This window comes from Rissa tridactyla, chromosome 2 (genome assembly GCF_028500815.1).
Source record: "Rissa tridactyla isolate bRisTri1 chromosome 2, bRisTri1.patW.cur.20221130, whole genome shotgun sequence".
Taxonomy (NCBI): Eukaryota; Metazoa; Chordata; class Aves; order Charadriiformes; family Laridae; genus Rissa; species Rissa tridactyla.
Genome location: NC_071467.1, coordinates 55,810,387 through 55,824,398, shown reverse-complemented (window position 1 = coordinate 55,824,398; position 14,012 = coordinate 55,810,387). Strand labels below are relative to the sequence as shown.

Below are 14,012 nucleotides of genomic sequence, written 5' to 3'. Positions count from 1 at the left end.
AGCCATCCCACTCTTATGGAACAGGTCTATACCCAGTGTTTCCTGTAGCTACCCAGTTTTGCATTAAAACAAATAAAGAACAAAATAAGAGAAGGAAACCATTTAATTCTCCATATGGAAAAATATATAAGCTTGTTTGAATCCTGTGATGAAGAAATCAAAACTTGTTGAAGTTCAAGGACATGGAAGAGGTGCTCTTTGTCCCTTCAAAGCTTTATTTGCATTCTCAAGTAAAAAAGAATTGAGCTATAAAAGCGTATGTGGTCAGAGCTTCTGACAAGTAGCACTAACAAGAGCAAGCTAGTACTTCCTGGCGTCATCCAAATATGTTATTCTGGTTAGTTCATATGTTATTACATAATACGAATACACATGCAACAATTTTGTCTTGATTGACATGACAACTTGGTCACTATGGATCACTCCGCTTTGTTATTATAACACACACCCTAGAATTAAAAGCTATTGCAGACATGTCACTAATCCTCTTATCTTAAGCTAATCAATGAACCGCCCCTTATTGACTATAGCAGTACCCAGATGCTAAACATCTGAACTCCGCCTCATCCCTCAGACACCATGGTAGCAACATTTACATGCTTCCCGAGTAACTATGCCAGTATTCTTGAAAAAGGCAATGATTTTATCACATGCTAAATGCTCATGGACTAGGTCTAACTCCCCCTGTTAAATATTCCATCGAACTCACCTTAGATTCTAGAGTTTTTAATGCTTTTTGCTCCTGTTTGAAAATGAAAAGGTTTCCAAATCCCTTAAAAGCTTTATGCATGTGTTTATTTTCCGAAAAAATGAATCATTTCCCCATATCATAAAGACTTTCTGGTACATTCCAAACAGGCCTTCAAGCCACATACAGCCTAATTGTCTTGCATACTGAGTTTACTTCAGCAATTAGATTTAAAAATATTATAGTCTTGTTCATTCTCCTATATCACATACTAGGTTATCTTGTTTTAGTCCTAGAGCTCATGTATGACAAAATTAAAAAGGAATCAATTTTATTTCTTTATTTTGATTTTTTGTGTAATGAAATGTTGCCAGAAAATATGATCTTCCCAACATTCTGCAGTAAAAAAATAAATCCATTAATACAAGAACTTTGTCCTAACTTATGCATGCAACTCTTGAGCCTATATTATTTAGAAATTCTAGTTGTCTTGATCTAATAACACAGAAAAAAATAAACAGGTACACAGATACTATATCTATATTCAAACTGTCATTTAATTTACAAATGGAGCAAGACTAGACCTCTGTACAACATCAGGCTTGAAGGAACATTCCACAGATCATACACACAATGGGCACATGCAGTGGAGTTGTACGTACAGGGATGTGTCTGTAAGTTTTGGTGCCAAGCACACAATTTAATTTAATGGAGCTGAAGAAAAATTTATAAACAAAAAAAAACTTTTAACATAGAAAACTATTTATAAGCAGAGAATGACGAAACTGTCAGGGAAGAGGAGCCAAAGAAAATGAGACAAAATGGGCATGATGACTTGTCTATACTTGAACATCTGACCTGTTAGTTGGTCGTCGCCTGCAGCAGGGGCGATGCGAATGTATGGTGTTGTAAGCTGAGTCACGATTATCGCAGCTAAGGCAAAGGAAGATTTCCAGGTCAGCATGCATGAGGGAAAAAAAAGCCAGACTGAAGCTAGGCCAGCAAGAGGAATCTTGGTAAATAGTTTATTGTCTGAACTTCTTACAAATAAAAACCAAAAAACTCCCACAAGTTCCTTTTCATTTTCAGTTGTTAGTTTGGTTATTCTGCAAATTAATAAGCTTTCGTATGTGACTTTCATTCTGGAAGAGGACTCAAAGCACATTATTAACAGATAATGCATTTGAGGAAACTGGAGACTCTTTGGCTCTGTTAGTCACAGCACTGGGCCTTCTAAGCGAAAGTTAACTGCTTATTCAGATTACTGTAGTATTAACCTCTCCAGGTAATTTAAACTAGTTTCAATTTTTGTTTTCCTATTTCATAACAGTACATTTTCCCTGTAATTCTTTTTAAGATAATTGTCATGTAAAATGATTGAGTTAGCTAAGATTCATTTTTCTTGTAGCCACTTGGGTCTTTGTTCTAAAAATGCACACACTACACGTATACTTAACTTTCACCATACAGGGAATGACCACTGAGAGTAAGCACGCTTTTAGTTAGGTATGTATATAACTGTTTGAGGTCCGAGTTTCAAGTTCATGTTTTGTCACCAAGACAAGAAAAAGACGAAAAGCCTGAATTGTTTGTTGTGCCTGAAGTATTCAGACTTTTCTGTTGGAGCTGTAACAATCACTGACTGGTATAGATAACTATTACCGTGGCTCACATTAATAAAATCTTGTATTTCTTTGTTTGTCAGCAGTTCTATGATTGCCTCTAAATGGTTAAGCACATTATGATACATATATATTAAGGAATATAAAAAAAATTAAAAGGTCAGGTCCAACATGATGCAGCTGGAGAATGATGCAAAGAAAAAATATTGGAAAATTAAGGACAAAATTATATGAAAGATCACTCATTTACATAGAACAGCCTGGGTGCTATTAGAAATGTGGCAACGAGTGAGGAAAATAGATCATCTACCATCTGCAGACAATTAAACTCAAAACTGCTGCTGCATAATATTTTGAAATATCCCTCTGCAACACTGAAATGCAGTGTTGATAGTAGCTGCTAGAGTACTGTTGCTATTGGATTTAAAATATTATAATATCCTTTTCTGTCTTATAATTAATGAAATCCTTCCAATATTGCAAAATTAGAACAATAATGTCTCCCTCTTGAGAACCGGAATCCTAGGAGATAACTAAGATGTTTCTATCCAGACAGTGTTGTAAGTCATATCAGGAAATATAGTCTTAATATAAATCACAAAACACCACAAAATTGATAGCAATAAACTTGGAGGAGTTTTGGAATGTTTTCAACTTCGTCTGCTGAGATTTTACAGTCATTTAGCTTGAAGAAAGAGCAGGTATATGAAAGCCATATTTCAAGCAAAATACGACAACCTTTATTACCACTGGTACAAAAATCTCTTCCTCATTTTTGTTTGTTTGTTTGTTTAATTATCTTGTCAAAAATAATGGGAGTGGAAACCTGCAGTCTCTACATTGGCATATACACCCAAACAGTCACAGAGGTCCTAGAAGACTTTCTCTAAAGAAAACTGAGATCAGAAGACTCCATCCGCCTCACAAGAACATGCTGTCTGACCCTACTCCTAGCAAAGGCAGTAGCAAAGGTTTCCTTTGACTTCAGCAGAAGAAGGAGGAGAACTTTAAGCTCTACAAAACCCAGTATTCTGATCCTAAATTACACTTACAGTCACAGCAATCAGGATTTTTATATGATCTCTAAAAGAACACATTTAACAGAGGTTTAATTTGTAAAAATGTAATGGTCATGAAAGAAGAGCATTTTTAAAAATATTACAAATTAAGGTTGTTTTAAATACACTTGATGGAATGAGAAAGTATTATCTAGCTACTGACCCTACATTTGCATTTGACCCACTAGAGTTAGGCTGTACTCTTCGAACAAGAAGCTAGTCATGATTATAGGCTATCCAGTGCACTTGGCTCTGATCCAGTGTCCTGGTCTCAGCTGGGATACGGTTAATTTTCTTTCTAGTGGCTGCTGTGTTTCAGATTTTGTATGAAAGGAATGTCAATAATGCATATTGGTTTAGTTGTTGCCAGGTGATGTTTGTATTAGTCAAGGACTTTTTTCAGCTTCCCATAGAAGCTGAGAGGGATCATAGACAGAAAAATCTGGTCAATGTAATATTCTGTACCACAGATGTTCAGCATAGAAATGTTCATGTTCGGTATATAAATGTTCAATATATAAATGTTCATGTTCAGTATACAATGGGGATTGGCCAGGGGGTGGGAATCAATGACCACTGCTTGGGATGAGCTGGGCAACCAATTCACCAGGTGGTGTGACTTGTGTTGTATTACTTTATTGTGTATATTCTTTTACCATTATTATTATTATTGTTATTTTCCTTTCCCATTATTTTTCTATTAAACTGTCTTTATCTAACCCACGATGTTGTGGGTTTTTTTTTTCCCCCTCCTTTTCTCCCTCTTCTCCCTACCCTTGGGAGGGCGGAGAACTGAGTGAGTGTCTACGTGGTCTTAGTTGCCGGCTGGGGTTAAACCATGACATCCAGCTACAGAGTTTAGTGTGTGCCAGTTGAACACATGCTTGACAGTAAGCACATGTATTATTCCTGTTGACATCAACTGGAGTGAAAAGTGAAGTACCTACTCAAGGCTTCTGCTGGATCTGGGGCAAGAACACTCTGCATCTTTATATTATGCTTATTAATTTATGTTTATTTTAACAAAAAATGAAAAAGCATGTAGTGGTCCATGGAATGAACACTGCAAAACTCGGTGACAAAAGAGAATCTCAATGATCTTAAGAAGGTCTCAAGGGCACCAACGACTTTGAGATTATCTGGAGTGAGGAAAATTAAAGGAAACAGAGCTAGCAAACGATATAGCTATGCTCATGTCAGGTTCTGAGCTCTCCTACTGGTCCTGAGGGCAGACTTCAAACAGGCTAACCACACGCAGACAATGGCATGGCTTGGCCAAGCACAGCTGGCCCAGTGGAGCAGCTTGGAGGTTGCCTTGGGTGACCTGGATCCCAGGAAGGGCTGCCAATGAGCTTTGTGCAATCCTCAAATTCCACAGGAATGAAATTGCAAAAGGTTTCTACAGTCAGGGAATCAAGAAACAAGCCGACAGTTGGCTGTGCTGTCATGTTTGTTTTACAGGGTACAGTTTATGGCACTGGCCTTTACCCGGTGAAATACTTGCATGTCTACTTTAAGACAGAATAGTTGCAATGCGGTCAGTGAGATTATTCTTTGTGATCATAGTTAGGTCCATAACTGACTTGATCAGGGCCTCAAAGCACATGGTTTCCCACATACATATTAAATTCTAGTGTATGCCTATTAACTCCAATGGCTTACACAAGGCTGTACATATTTTCTGCATCGGATCTTAATTTAAAAGATTGTACCAGTGTTATACATGAATGGCCTAAAGCACTTCCTTTTAGCTTTAAAAAACACCAAACTTGAATTTTTAAAGACAACAGAAGCCCAGAACACAAACATTTCAGAAATTATGTTAGTATATGAAAACTAGATGTTGTATGGGAGAGTGTTTGCAACCTTGTTTGTAAGAGGCACTGTAACAAACAGATGGGCAAAACAAGCACATGATAGAGCTTAAGTAGCTTACTGTCTAGTAGGTACAGTGTAGTCACAAAACTCAGTGGAAAATGGTGCATATCTGTAAGAGATCAGGCACAGTGGTCAGAGCAGCCTCTGTTTCCTGGGGTGCGGGCAATATGAACGTTGCACTAAGCTGTTTGATAGTGTGTGGACAGAAGAGAAAGTGAATGGGAGAGGACAAGTCTCTGTCTTGTCCCACTGCAGGTGTGGTGACTTCTGACCTACATTAAGCATTTTTGCTACTTTTTCTAGTCCTTATGTGGGAAGTGCAAAGAGGGCACAGATTTCTGCTTTTCTCTCAAGTACCTCTGTTGGATCTAAAGGGAAAAAGTCCGTACAGGCAGGTATGATTAATATGTCATGGTCTCCATTTTATTTTTAAAAATTAATATAGTTTCAAAATATAATACAGGCATTCAGCTTATAAGCATGGAAATCAGTGCTTTACAGAAGCCCCCCAAGAAAGTTTTGCACCAGTGACTATAAATGCCATTAAGGACATCTCTGGTTTCAAACTCCTCACAACAATCCCTCACATTATTTTACTGGCTTCACAAAGGTATTAAGAAGAATTCTGAAACATGTTTTCAAAATAGAAATGTATGGAGATTTGTTTAAAATAAAAGCTGCATTTCTCACATGTCCGTTGCCAAATGGGTTAGCTCAAAGTAGCTTGTTGCTATGGGAGCTATTCCAATCCATAAAGTTACCCTCACTTCTCAAATGAGAGAGTAAGAATTTTCAGTCAGTCAAGTAATTGAAATAGTTGAACATCCATTAGTGGTTAGGAATACAAATCTTCAAATAATTTAAAATCCATTCCTCTAATTGCCTATTATGATTTCCAAGGTAATGTAGTCCACTCCTAGTATCACTGAAGCTACTGGAAAACATCAACACGGGATTCCACTTGAATCCGAAATTAATCTCTCGTCTATTATTTTATTGGGTTTTAGTTTAGATATTTGAAAGTCTTCTATGGTTTAGTAAGCAGTCAGTAAATTAGAGTTAAAACTACTTCCTTTGGTTTGGAAAAAACCCAACACTAAAAACCAGGAACCAGTTCAAAGAACCATAAAAACTGTATTTGTCACATTGGGGAGGATCCAGCCTTTCAACAGAAGTAATTGTATGCTAATGTTTCTGTTACTTTTAATTAATGAGATTCTCATCCATTGTATTTAGATTTAGTGGTGGTGGTGGTGGAACTGTGAAGTCTACATGCAAAGGAAACCATGGTGGAATCAGTTACATTAGGGATAGACACTATGGGCCATGCATGATCTTCGGCAAAGAACACGGATGAAGTATTTTTTGTTTCGTACTCTTACCAGGTGTCCAAATTGCAAGGTGGCTTTACCTATTCCTACTCATAGCACTTGCCTTTTCCTCTATTACAGTCTCCAAATAATCATACTATCCCATCACTTTTTTTTCAGGCCTTGAAGTTGCCATGAACTAGAGGTACTAAAAAGGTGAGACTACAAAGATAACTACAGACAGACCCTAGCCTCCAAAGTTAAATATATCAGCACCATGTTTATCTTTTCCTGTTTGGGAATCAAAGCTATAGCTAGCACTGTCTCAATTATACAAACTTGTCTCACAAATGGCAGTATCATGTGCTGACAGTCCAATAAATACAGCTGATCTGTACCATGAAAATGAAGAACAAGATTTCCCCCCTTTTCTTTTATAAAGCAATTAAGATAAGACAATTGCTTACGAGTAAGGGGTAATTTTTCACTATGGATTTATAAGCAGCTGGTATGCACTCCGCAATTGGCAATTTTACAATTCTACTATATATAGAAAAGTAAAAAATATTTCTTGTGAGATCATATAAAAACCCACAGAATATATTTCAAAACACATGTGTTCAAATAGACAACTAAAAATGAGTAATATGTTTATTATTAAAAACAAACAAACAAACAAACCTCCTAAATCTCAGCCAGAGATGCAAATGAATCATTTAAAATTCTGTAATAGGTTTAGTGATGTCTTTTAGCAATATAAACACTTCTGGAAGTCTGCAAAGACCATGTGAGGGAAAGGTCAGCAGGCTGAAATACAAGACATAATATGAACGTACCTTTTGTGGCTACCCTGACGCAGTCGATTTTGGTTTCCTGTGTCAAATAAAGAGGAAAAAGGTCACATCCTGTGTTTCTAAGGAAAGAAAATAATCCACGATTCTATTCTTAAAAGTACTGATAGAATGTCAGAGAAGTGTTCGTTTAATGTGCCTCATTACATATTTAACTGCTTATTAAGCAACTCCAACGTGCTTTCATAATATGGACAAACGCTGCTTGGGTAGTGTACATAAACATTTCACTTAAGATTTCTCTGAAAGTAGAAAATACGTGAAAGATATTCACAAGAGCACAGGCAAGTGTTCAGCTTTTTTACTTTGGCAACATAATGACCTTGGGAGACTTTTTTTTTTTCTTACAAATAGTATAGTTCGAGGCATCATGCTAGACAATTTTAGAAAGAAAAAATAATCAATGGTGTTTCACATTTCTGCACTGTCAGTGCACTGTGAAAGAGGGACCATTATGGCTTCTGGCAGAAAACATTTCCAGGCTGTCAACACAGACAGCCAAAGCTTATCAAGAATGGAAGGGCTCTGGGTAGGTCTGTCCAGGAAATGAAAAACAATTCCAGGAAGAATTAGCCCGATGAAACATGATCTGCGAAGACCTTCTTACACACTTTTCATTTCAGTTCCATCTACTTATTTTTCTTTTACCGTTTGCAGAAAGGCAAAAAAAAAAAAGTTTCTAATTCAGTCAGGGCAACCAAATGAGAAAACAGGAGTTCAAGACATTACAAACTAAGGTAATGCGACTGGACAGGCCAAGACAGATGTGCTAAAATCCACAATCAAGTTTGGCTTAAACTTAGCAAAAGAAATCACAAAACTCTCCTCTTCAAAGCAGCAAAACAAAAACAAAACAAAAAAAGCAAGCAAGCAAGCCAGTCAAACACACTCATTGGACAGCTCTTAGATAAGAAGACAGAATGGTAACGCACTACTTTGCCTGCTCTCTATTGACAAAATGCACTGTTTTCCCCTCCTCTTTCCTGTAACCTTTAATCATTAAGCAATATTCTGTAAGGAAAACTGTTATTTTTTAAACTCTGAGTGTTAAATTTCACGGTTATTTAATTTTTTCATTAGCAACTGAATTGGACATCTTGCTAGTTGGTGCTGATCATCTGTTTGCACACAAATACTGTATAAAATCACACCTGTCCTAAGACTTACCCCATTGGCTCTGCTAGCGGCTTGAAAATAGATGCTGTAGCTCTTATGAGGCAGAAGAGGAGCATTCCAGAAACCACTGTAGGTTTTGTTATCACCAATAGTAAAAGGCTGAGCAGCTTGTAAACCATTGGCTGGAAACTCTGCAGCAAAGTAGTACTGGGAATTCAAAAGCGAGGCATTCTGGAAATGAATGGGCACTGGGTAGCACTTCAGGATTTCAGTTGTCTTTTTGGTTCTCCGTGGGCGTTCTTCTTCAACAACTATTTGATAGACACTAGGAGTAGAAAGGAAAGAAGAAAAGAAATCATGGGTTATTTTAAGACTCGGGCAGTCAACTCATTCTGAAACCACAATAGCATACCCGTATTTATGGAAAAAAAGAACTGTTAAAAGCAAAGGGCATGGGAGTAAAATGTCATTATGAAATTCAGGTGTAAGAATTTGTGGAACAGATTCATGCTTTCCAAGACATTAATTTTGTTTCGGAAAAACAAAATTAGCCATACACACCAGAGCTTTTTGTACAGCAAATGCACAGAACACCTTCTTGTTCAAACTCTTGCACAAAAAAAGCTTGCTTGATTAGCGCTAAAATGTAGAATTAAGTACTATTTTGTTCACCGAAGTAAGTATAAAGTTATAGATTCCATCCTCTAACCTGTCTAAATGAAATGAAATGAGTAGTAAGATGAAAATGAAGAAATAAACTACAAAGAGACAAGGAATACTATTTTCTTAACTGTTGACATTGTAACTATTTATAAAAGCACACACAGGTAAATCACAGTCTTTTAAAATTTCGCTGGAACATTGACTGTTACTGCGCAAGAATAAAACACTTTTTAATGAACGTTACTCTCACTCAGCAAAGCATTTTTACACATCTTAGAGATAACCATGTTTTAAGTGTTTCTGCATTCTGCAAAGCAATTCAGTTTGTACTTGCATTCTTTGCTGTATAAACCCCCTACAGGCAACAGTCCATCCCTTTAGCCTGTAAAGGTGCTATGGACATTCAAGTGGGAACAAAGAAATTGTGATTTCTGCTGTATATGCAAATAGCATAATCATTATACCCTTGCAGTTGCTGTAAAAGCCTGAGTCAGTGCCTTCAAATTTGTGAAGTGGGAAGTCCATGTCTCTAAAGAGGACTGGCTTACAAGTTTATTGCTTCACTGGGGGACAGTGATTCTTAATCACTATTTGTCTCCTGGAATCTTGAATCCCGGTAAGCAAGTCAGGGTAAGGCAATGTGTCCACATTTTTGCACATTACATCTAATAACAATTTATGACCTTTCAAGGTGATAATTCATAAAAAGCAGCAATCTCTGGGTAGGGTGTGTTCCGTAAAGATGAAATATCCACACAGTCTTCTGACATGTCATCTGTGGGTAGATAATTATGTTTACAGAAGACTCTGCCCAAAGTACAGGGGCACGTGGGCTGAGCTCTGCAGCTCTCAGTCTGGACCCAACAGGGCTTATTGTCTTAGTCGTATCACTGCACAGCATCGGCTATTCCCCTTCTGAAGGCAAATCTGGTTTAGAAATAAGAGAGATGACTTTGTGCAGTCACCAAGCCCGCTCATGGCCAGTGAACTCCTGCACCTGCTTTGAGCGCTGGCACAGAGCTCTCCAGCTCTTGCTCTCTCTGGAGCCTTACTGACTCGCTGCACAACCAAACTAACTTACTGCTTCTACACTCAAGCTGCCTTTGCAGGTTTAGATAATGCCGCGTGCTTGAATGATGCCCCATCACTGAAACTGTTCAAGATCAGGTTGGATGGGGCAACTATCTAATCTAGTTGAAGATGCCCACAGCAGGGGGGGTGGACTAGATGATCTTTAAAGGTCCCTTACAACCCAAACCATTCTATGACTTCATGATTCTATGTCAGCATGATGCTAGATCTGCAAAGCCTTCATAGCTGAGTATCGCCAAGAGGCAGAGGAATGCCAATTCTCTTGGCCATCGTACTGTTTTTTTACCAGACCTACTGATCAAGTGCAGCAAACCCCGGTCACTATGTTTTCAAGACCTAGAATCTCCAGTAGGAGATGCTGCACTTCCTACGCTTACAAAAAACGCCCAGAAAGTTAACACTGAGAATGGTTAATACCTCTTCTTCTGCCTAATTTAGATTTGCACCACAGTGGAGGTTTAGTTTAATGTTAAGGCACTTTAAGTGTCTTCATGAAGATGTTTATACACCTGTAAGCTCCCATTACAGTCACTGGAGAGCTGCTCCGTACAGGTAACAATCTTAAAGACCTGACCAGCGACGAGCTGTCTACTTTTGGGTCAACTTAATTGCTTTCTAGGCTCCACTGACTGTAATAACTAAATACTCGGGTCACATGTAGACATCTACAAATACACACCTAAATTTTAGACGTTTTAATCTGATGCTGAACCCCATGCAGGAATCAAACCATGTATAAGTAAAATTTGGTGCAGCCACGAAGACAAACAAATGTCTTGAGGGTCCACTTGAAGGCCACTGTCTGTACATTTTGCGGTTCTGTGTAACAAAGTCTACACATCTAGCAGAAAGATTTTCGTTAGTTGATTAATTCCATGCTGAGTAGTAAATGAAGGTCAATACATGGCAACCTTTCTTTGATCCCATGAGAACGGATCTGTAAAAACCAGCCATGAAATACATCTAAGCTTAAAAATTAATCACTGTCATTACAATCTTGTTTTTTCTCTTCCAAATCAATGTTTGACATGATTTTAGCTGTTAATTTTCTAGAACAAAACACGGTTGCTTAGGACTGGGATTCCAAGCTACTTTGAAGAAAGCATGTTGCCTCCTCTATTAATTTACAATGAATCTACAATAAATACCATCTGCAATGTTGCCTCCTCTATTAATTTACAATGAATCTACAATAAATACCATTTGCAAATTTAAATGGAGTATTGGAAAAAAAAGTAGAAGGTGATGTAAACATCTGTTCTTGCAAGGTAGCGAAGCTGGACACACTTGCCTAATACCGCAGCAAAGATAAAACCCCCTCATTTTCACTAAAGCTCAATGGAGAGTAAACTAGGTTATTTGGCTGTTGCCTTCAGGAGAGTATTGTTATCTTTTTTATTGCAGCAGGACCGAATATAAGAGGAACTTCAGCCCAGACAAGGTAATACGACCTGTTTCAGTACTGGTTTAAATAAATATTCTTTTCATTTTTCACTCAGTGATTAAAGCTAAAGACTGTAGATATTTTAGAAACAAACCTGTAATTAAAATGCTCATTTTTCTCTGGCAAATTCATGTTAGTTATACTATGAGCACTATTCCTTGTATATTACATTTTAAATGCCTGCCATCTATTCATCTTCAGATACATTAAAGAAAGAACTAAGTTGACTGGAGCAATTTCAAACTCAAAATGTCTTTTCATCCTTTCTCCATGAGACAGATTAGATTTGCAAGCATCTAAACCTCAAATCTATTTGCTCTTTAATAATTTAAGCACTGAAAGGTCAAGCAGCTCTTTTCTGTTCCCCTTTATCAAAGTCCAAGTGCTAATGAAAAATAACTAAATCCCATCCGCTGCCCAATTTCCACACACTGCTGTTTCTCTGATGAAATTAACACCTTATAAGCACCTGGGTCAACGGAAACATGACAGAACTTTATGAGTGATACGTTTTACATTTGTACAAATGAGATCATTTTGCTAATGAATTTTACACAATTACCCCAATTACAATTATAATCCAAAAGCCTCCTCTAATTCTTACTGTTAAAATTGCTTTCTTTAATATGTAACAGCTGAATTGCCTGCGCTGAAAAGGGTTCAAGCTTAGTGAATTGAGCTAGCAGTGTACCGGGACTCTATTATTCCTCTTAGGTATAAGTCAGATTTCCTGCTTGTTTGAAGTTGCATTATTCCTTTTCCACACCTCTACATTTCAGAGAATGAAGTCTTCCCACCTGTAATCCAAAAAAATAAAATCTACACTACAGTGAAAGGTATGGAAAGCATATTGGCTATTGGTAAAGCTTAAATTGATCTTTCTGAAGGAAAGAAATGTAATTTAAGTTTCATTCACGCTAAGCAGTTCCACTATCAAATTCCAATGCCTTGGAAATTGAACACGAAATCTGCTTTTATATAGATCGAAACTTACTGTTGCATCAAGAAAGGAACACATGGGAATTATTTTTAACTTATGATTCAAATATTTCAAATTTGGGGATTAAAAAAGATGTCTGGGAAAAGAAAAAATTGATGTAATTTTTAAGCTATTTTTTATTTTAACAATTCCAAAACAGCTCCAAATTTAAATGACTACGCAGAGATACTGCTCTGAACATAATAAGGACCGTAATTTTGGTTAGAAATTAGACATACCAGGCTTCTCAGATATTTACTGAAATTGGGCTGCTTAAATTAAAATGGTCTGTCAATGTCTGCTAAATATACTGATTTCTTTCAGAGTTGAAAAAAGACATGAAAGATGAAAGAAAACATGTTAACACAGTAATCAAAGATGCTAAGAATATTTAAACAAATGAACCAAACCGTTCAAACATTTCAAAAGAAGACTTCAGTGTATATCTATTCTTAAGTCCATGAAATGATGGGTTTTAGTAACTTGCTGAGTCAGGGCATTATTCCACATTACTGGAATGCAATAAATCAAATTTTAATTAATCAAAGCCTCATTCAAAGAGACAAAATAATTTTCCAAGAAGGGCCTATAGGATACAAGCATGGACTTCAGGATTCTTAATACAGCAGTCCTTAACATGTACAATCTAGGTATTTATCAATTGAAACTTGTGAATTTATAATTACATGTCCATCAAAAGTAATTCCAAATAAAAAACAAAGGGAAAACAAGCTTGATTACTTCATTATTGAAATGTCAGCTCTCTCTTAAATAGTCTTGATGCTCCACCTAACTGGAAGCAGTTTGTTGAAGTCATAAAGAAGTTTTAAAAATTTATTACAGAAGAAAGATGGCCTAAGGACCTGAATCTAGACGAAGATTATCTGGATTTATTTATTAGTCTTAATACAACTGTTGTGTGTGATCCTAGGCAAGTCAATTAAATATTTTGTGCCTCAGTTCTCCAGCTGTAAAATGAGAACAGGGAAGTTTCTTATTCCCTCTAACCTGCTTCAGTGGTTCAAAACTAAAACCTCTTCAAGACCACTTTTTCTATTATCGTTGAAAAAATAGGTTGTTTTTTTTTTTTTTTTTTCCCTGGGAAACGTACACACCCTGCAAAGCTGTTCAGCTCCACTAACAATATGCTGAGCACCTCTGAAAACTGCTGGGCTGTTTTTGCAGACTGTAGAGTCTAATTAGAATATTTCTGCTTGTTGTAGTAAGTCTCCTCTTAGTCTTATGTTTTATTATAAACATGTATGACTGGTACTTTTTATAGACCTGTTTCTGTATCTCGACTTGCTTTGT

At 36.9% G+C, this 14,012-nt stretch overlaps 1 protein-coding gene across 11 annotated transcripts in view; it reads right to left on the bottom strand.

Annotated features, from left to right (window-relative positions):
• Positions 1-14,012, bottom strand: part of PTPRM (protein tyrosine phosphatase receptor type M) — a 484,559-nt gene that overhangs the window by 175,118 nt on the left and 295,429 nt on the right. For 7 of the 11 annotated variants that reach the window (XM_054191333.1, XM_054191334.1, XM_054191337.1 and 4 more), the window contains exons 12-14: positions 8,575-8,848; positions 7,393-7,429; positions 1,547-1,621 (exon numbers count right to left, since the gene is read on the bottom strand). In XM_054191333.1, the coding sequence (XP_054047308.1) occupies positions 1,547-1,621; positions 7,393-7,429; positions 8,575-8,848 (386 nt within the window). The remainder of the gene's footprint in view (positions 1-1,546; positions 1,622-7,392; positions 7,430-8,574; positions 8,849-14,012) is intronic. The other 4 variants (XM_054191340.1, XM_054191341.1, XM_054191343.1 and 1 more) reach the window with 1 other exon arrangement.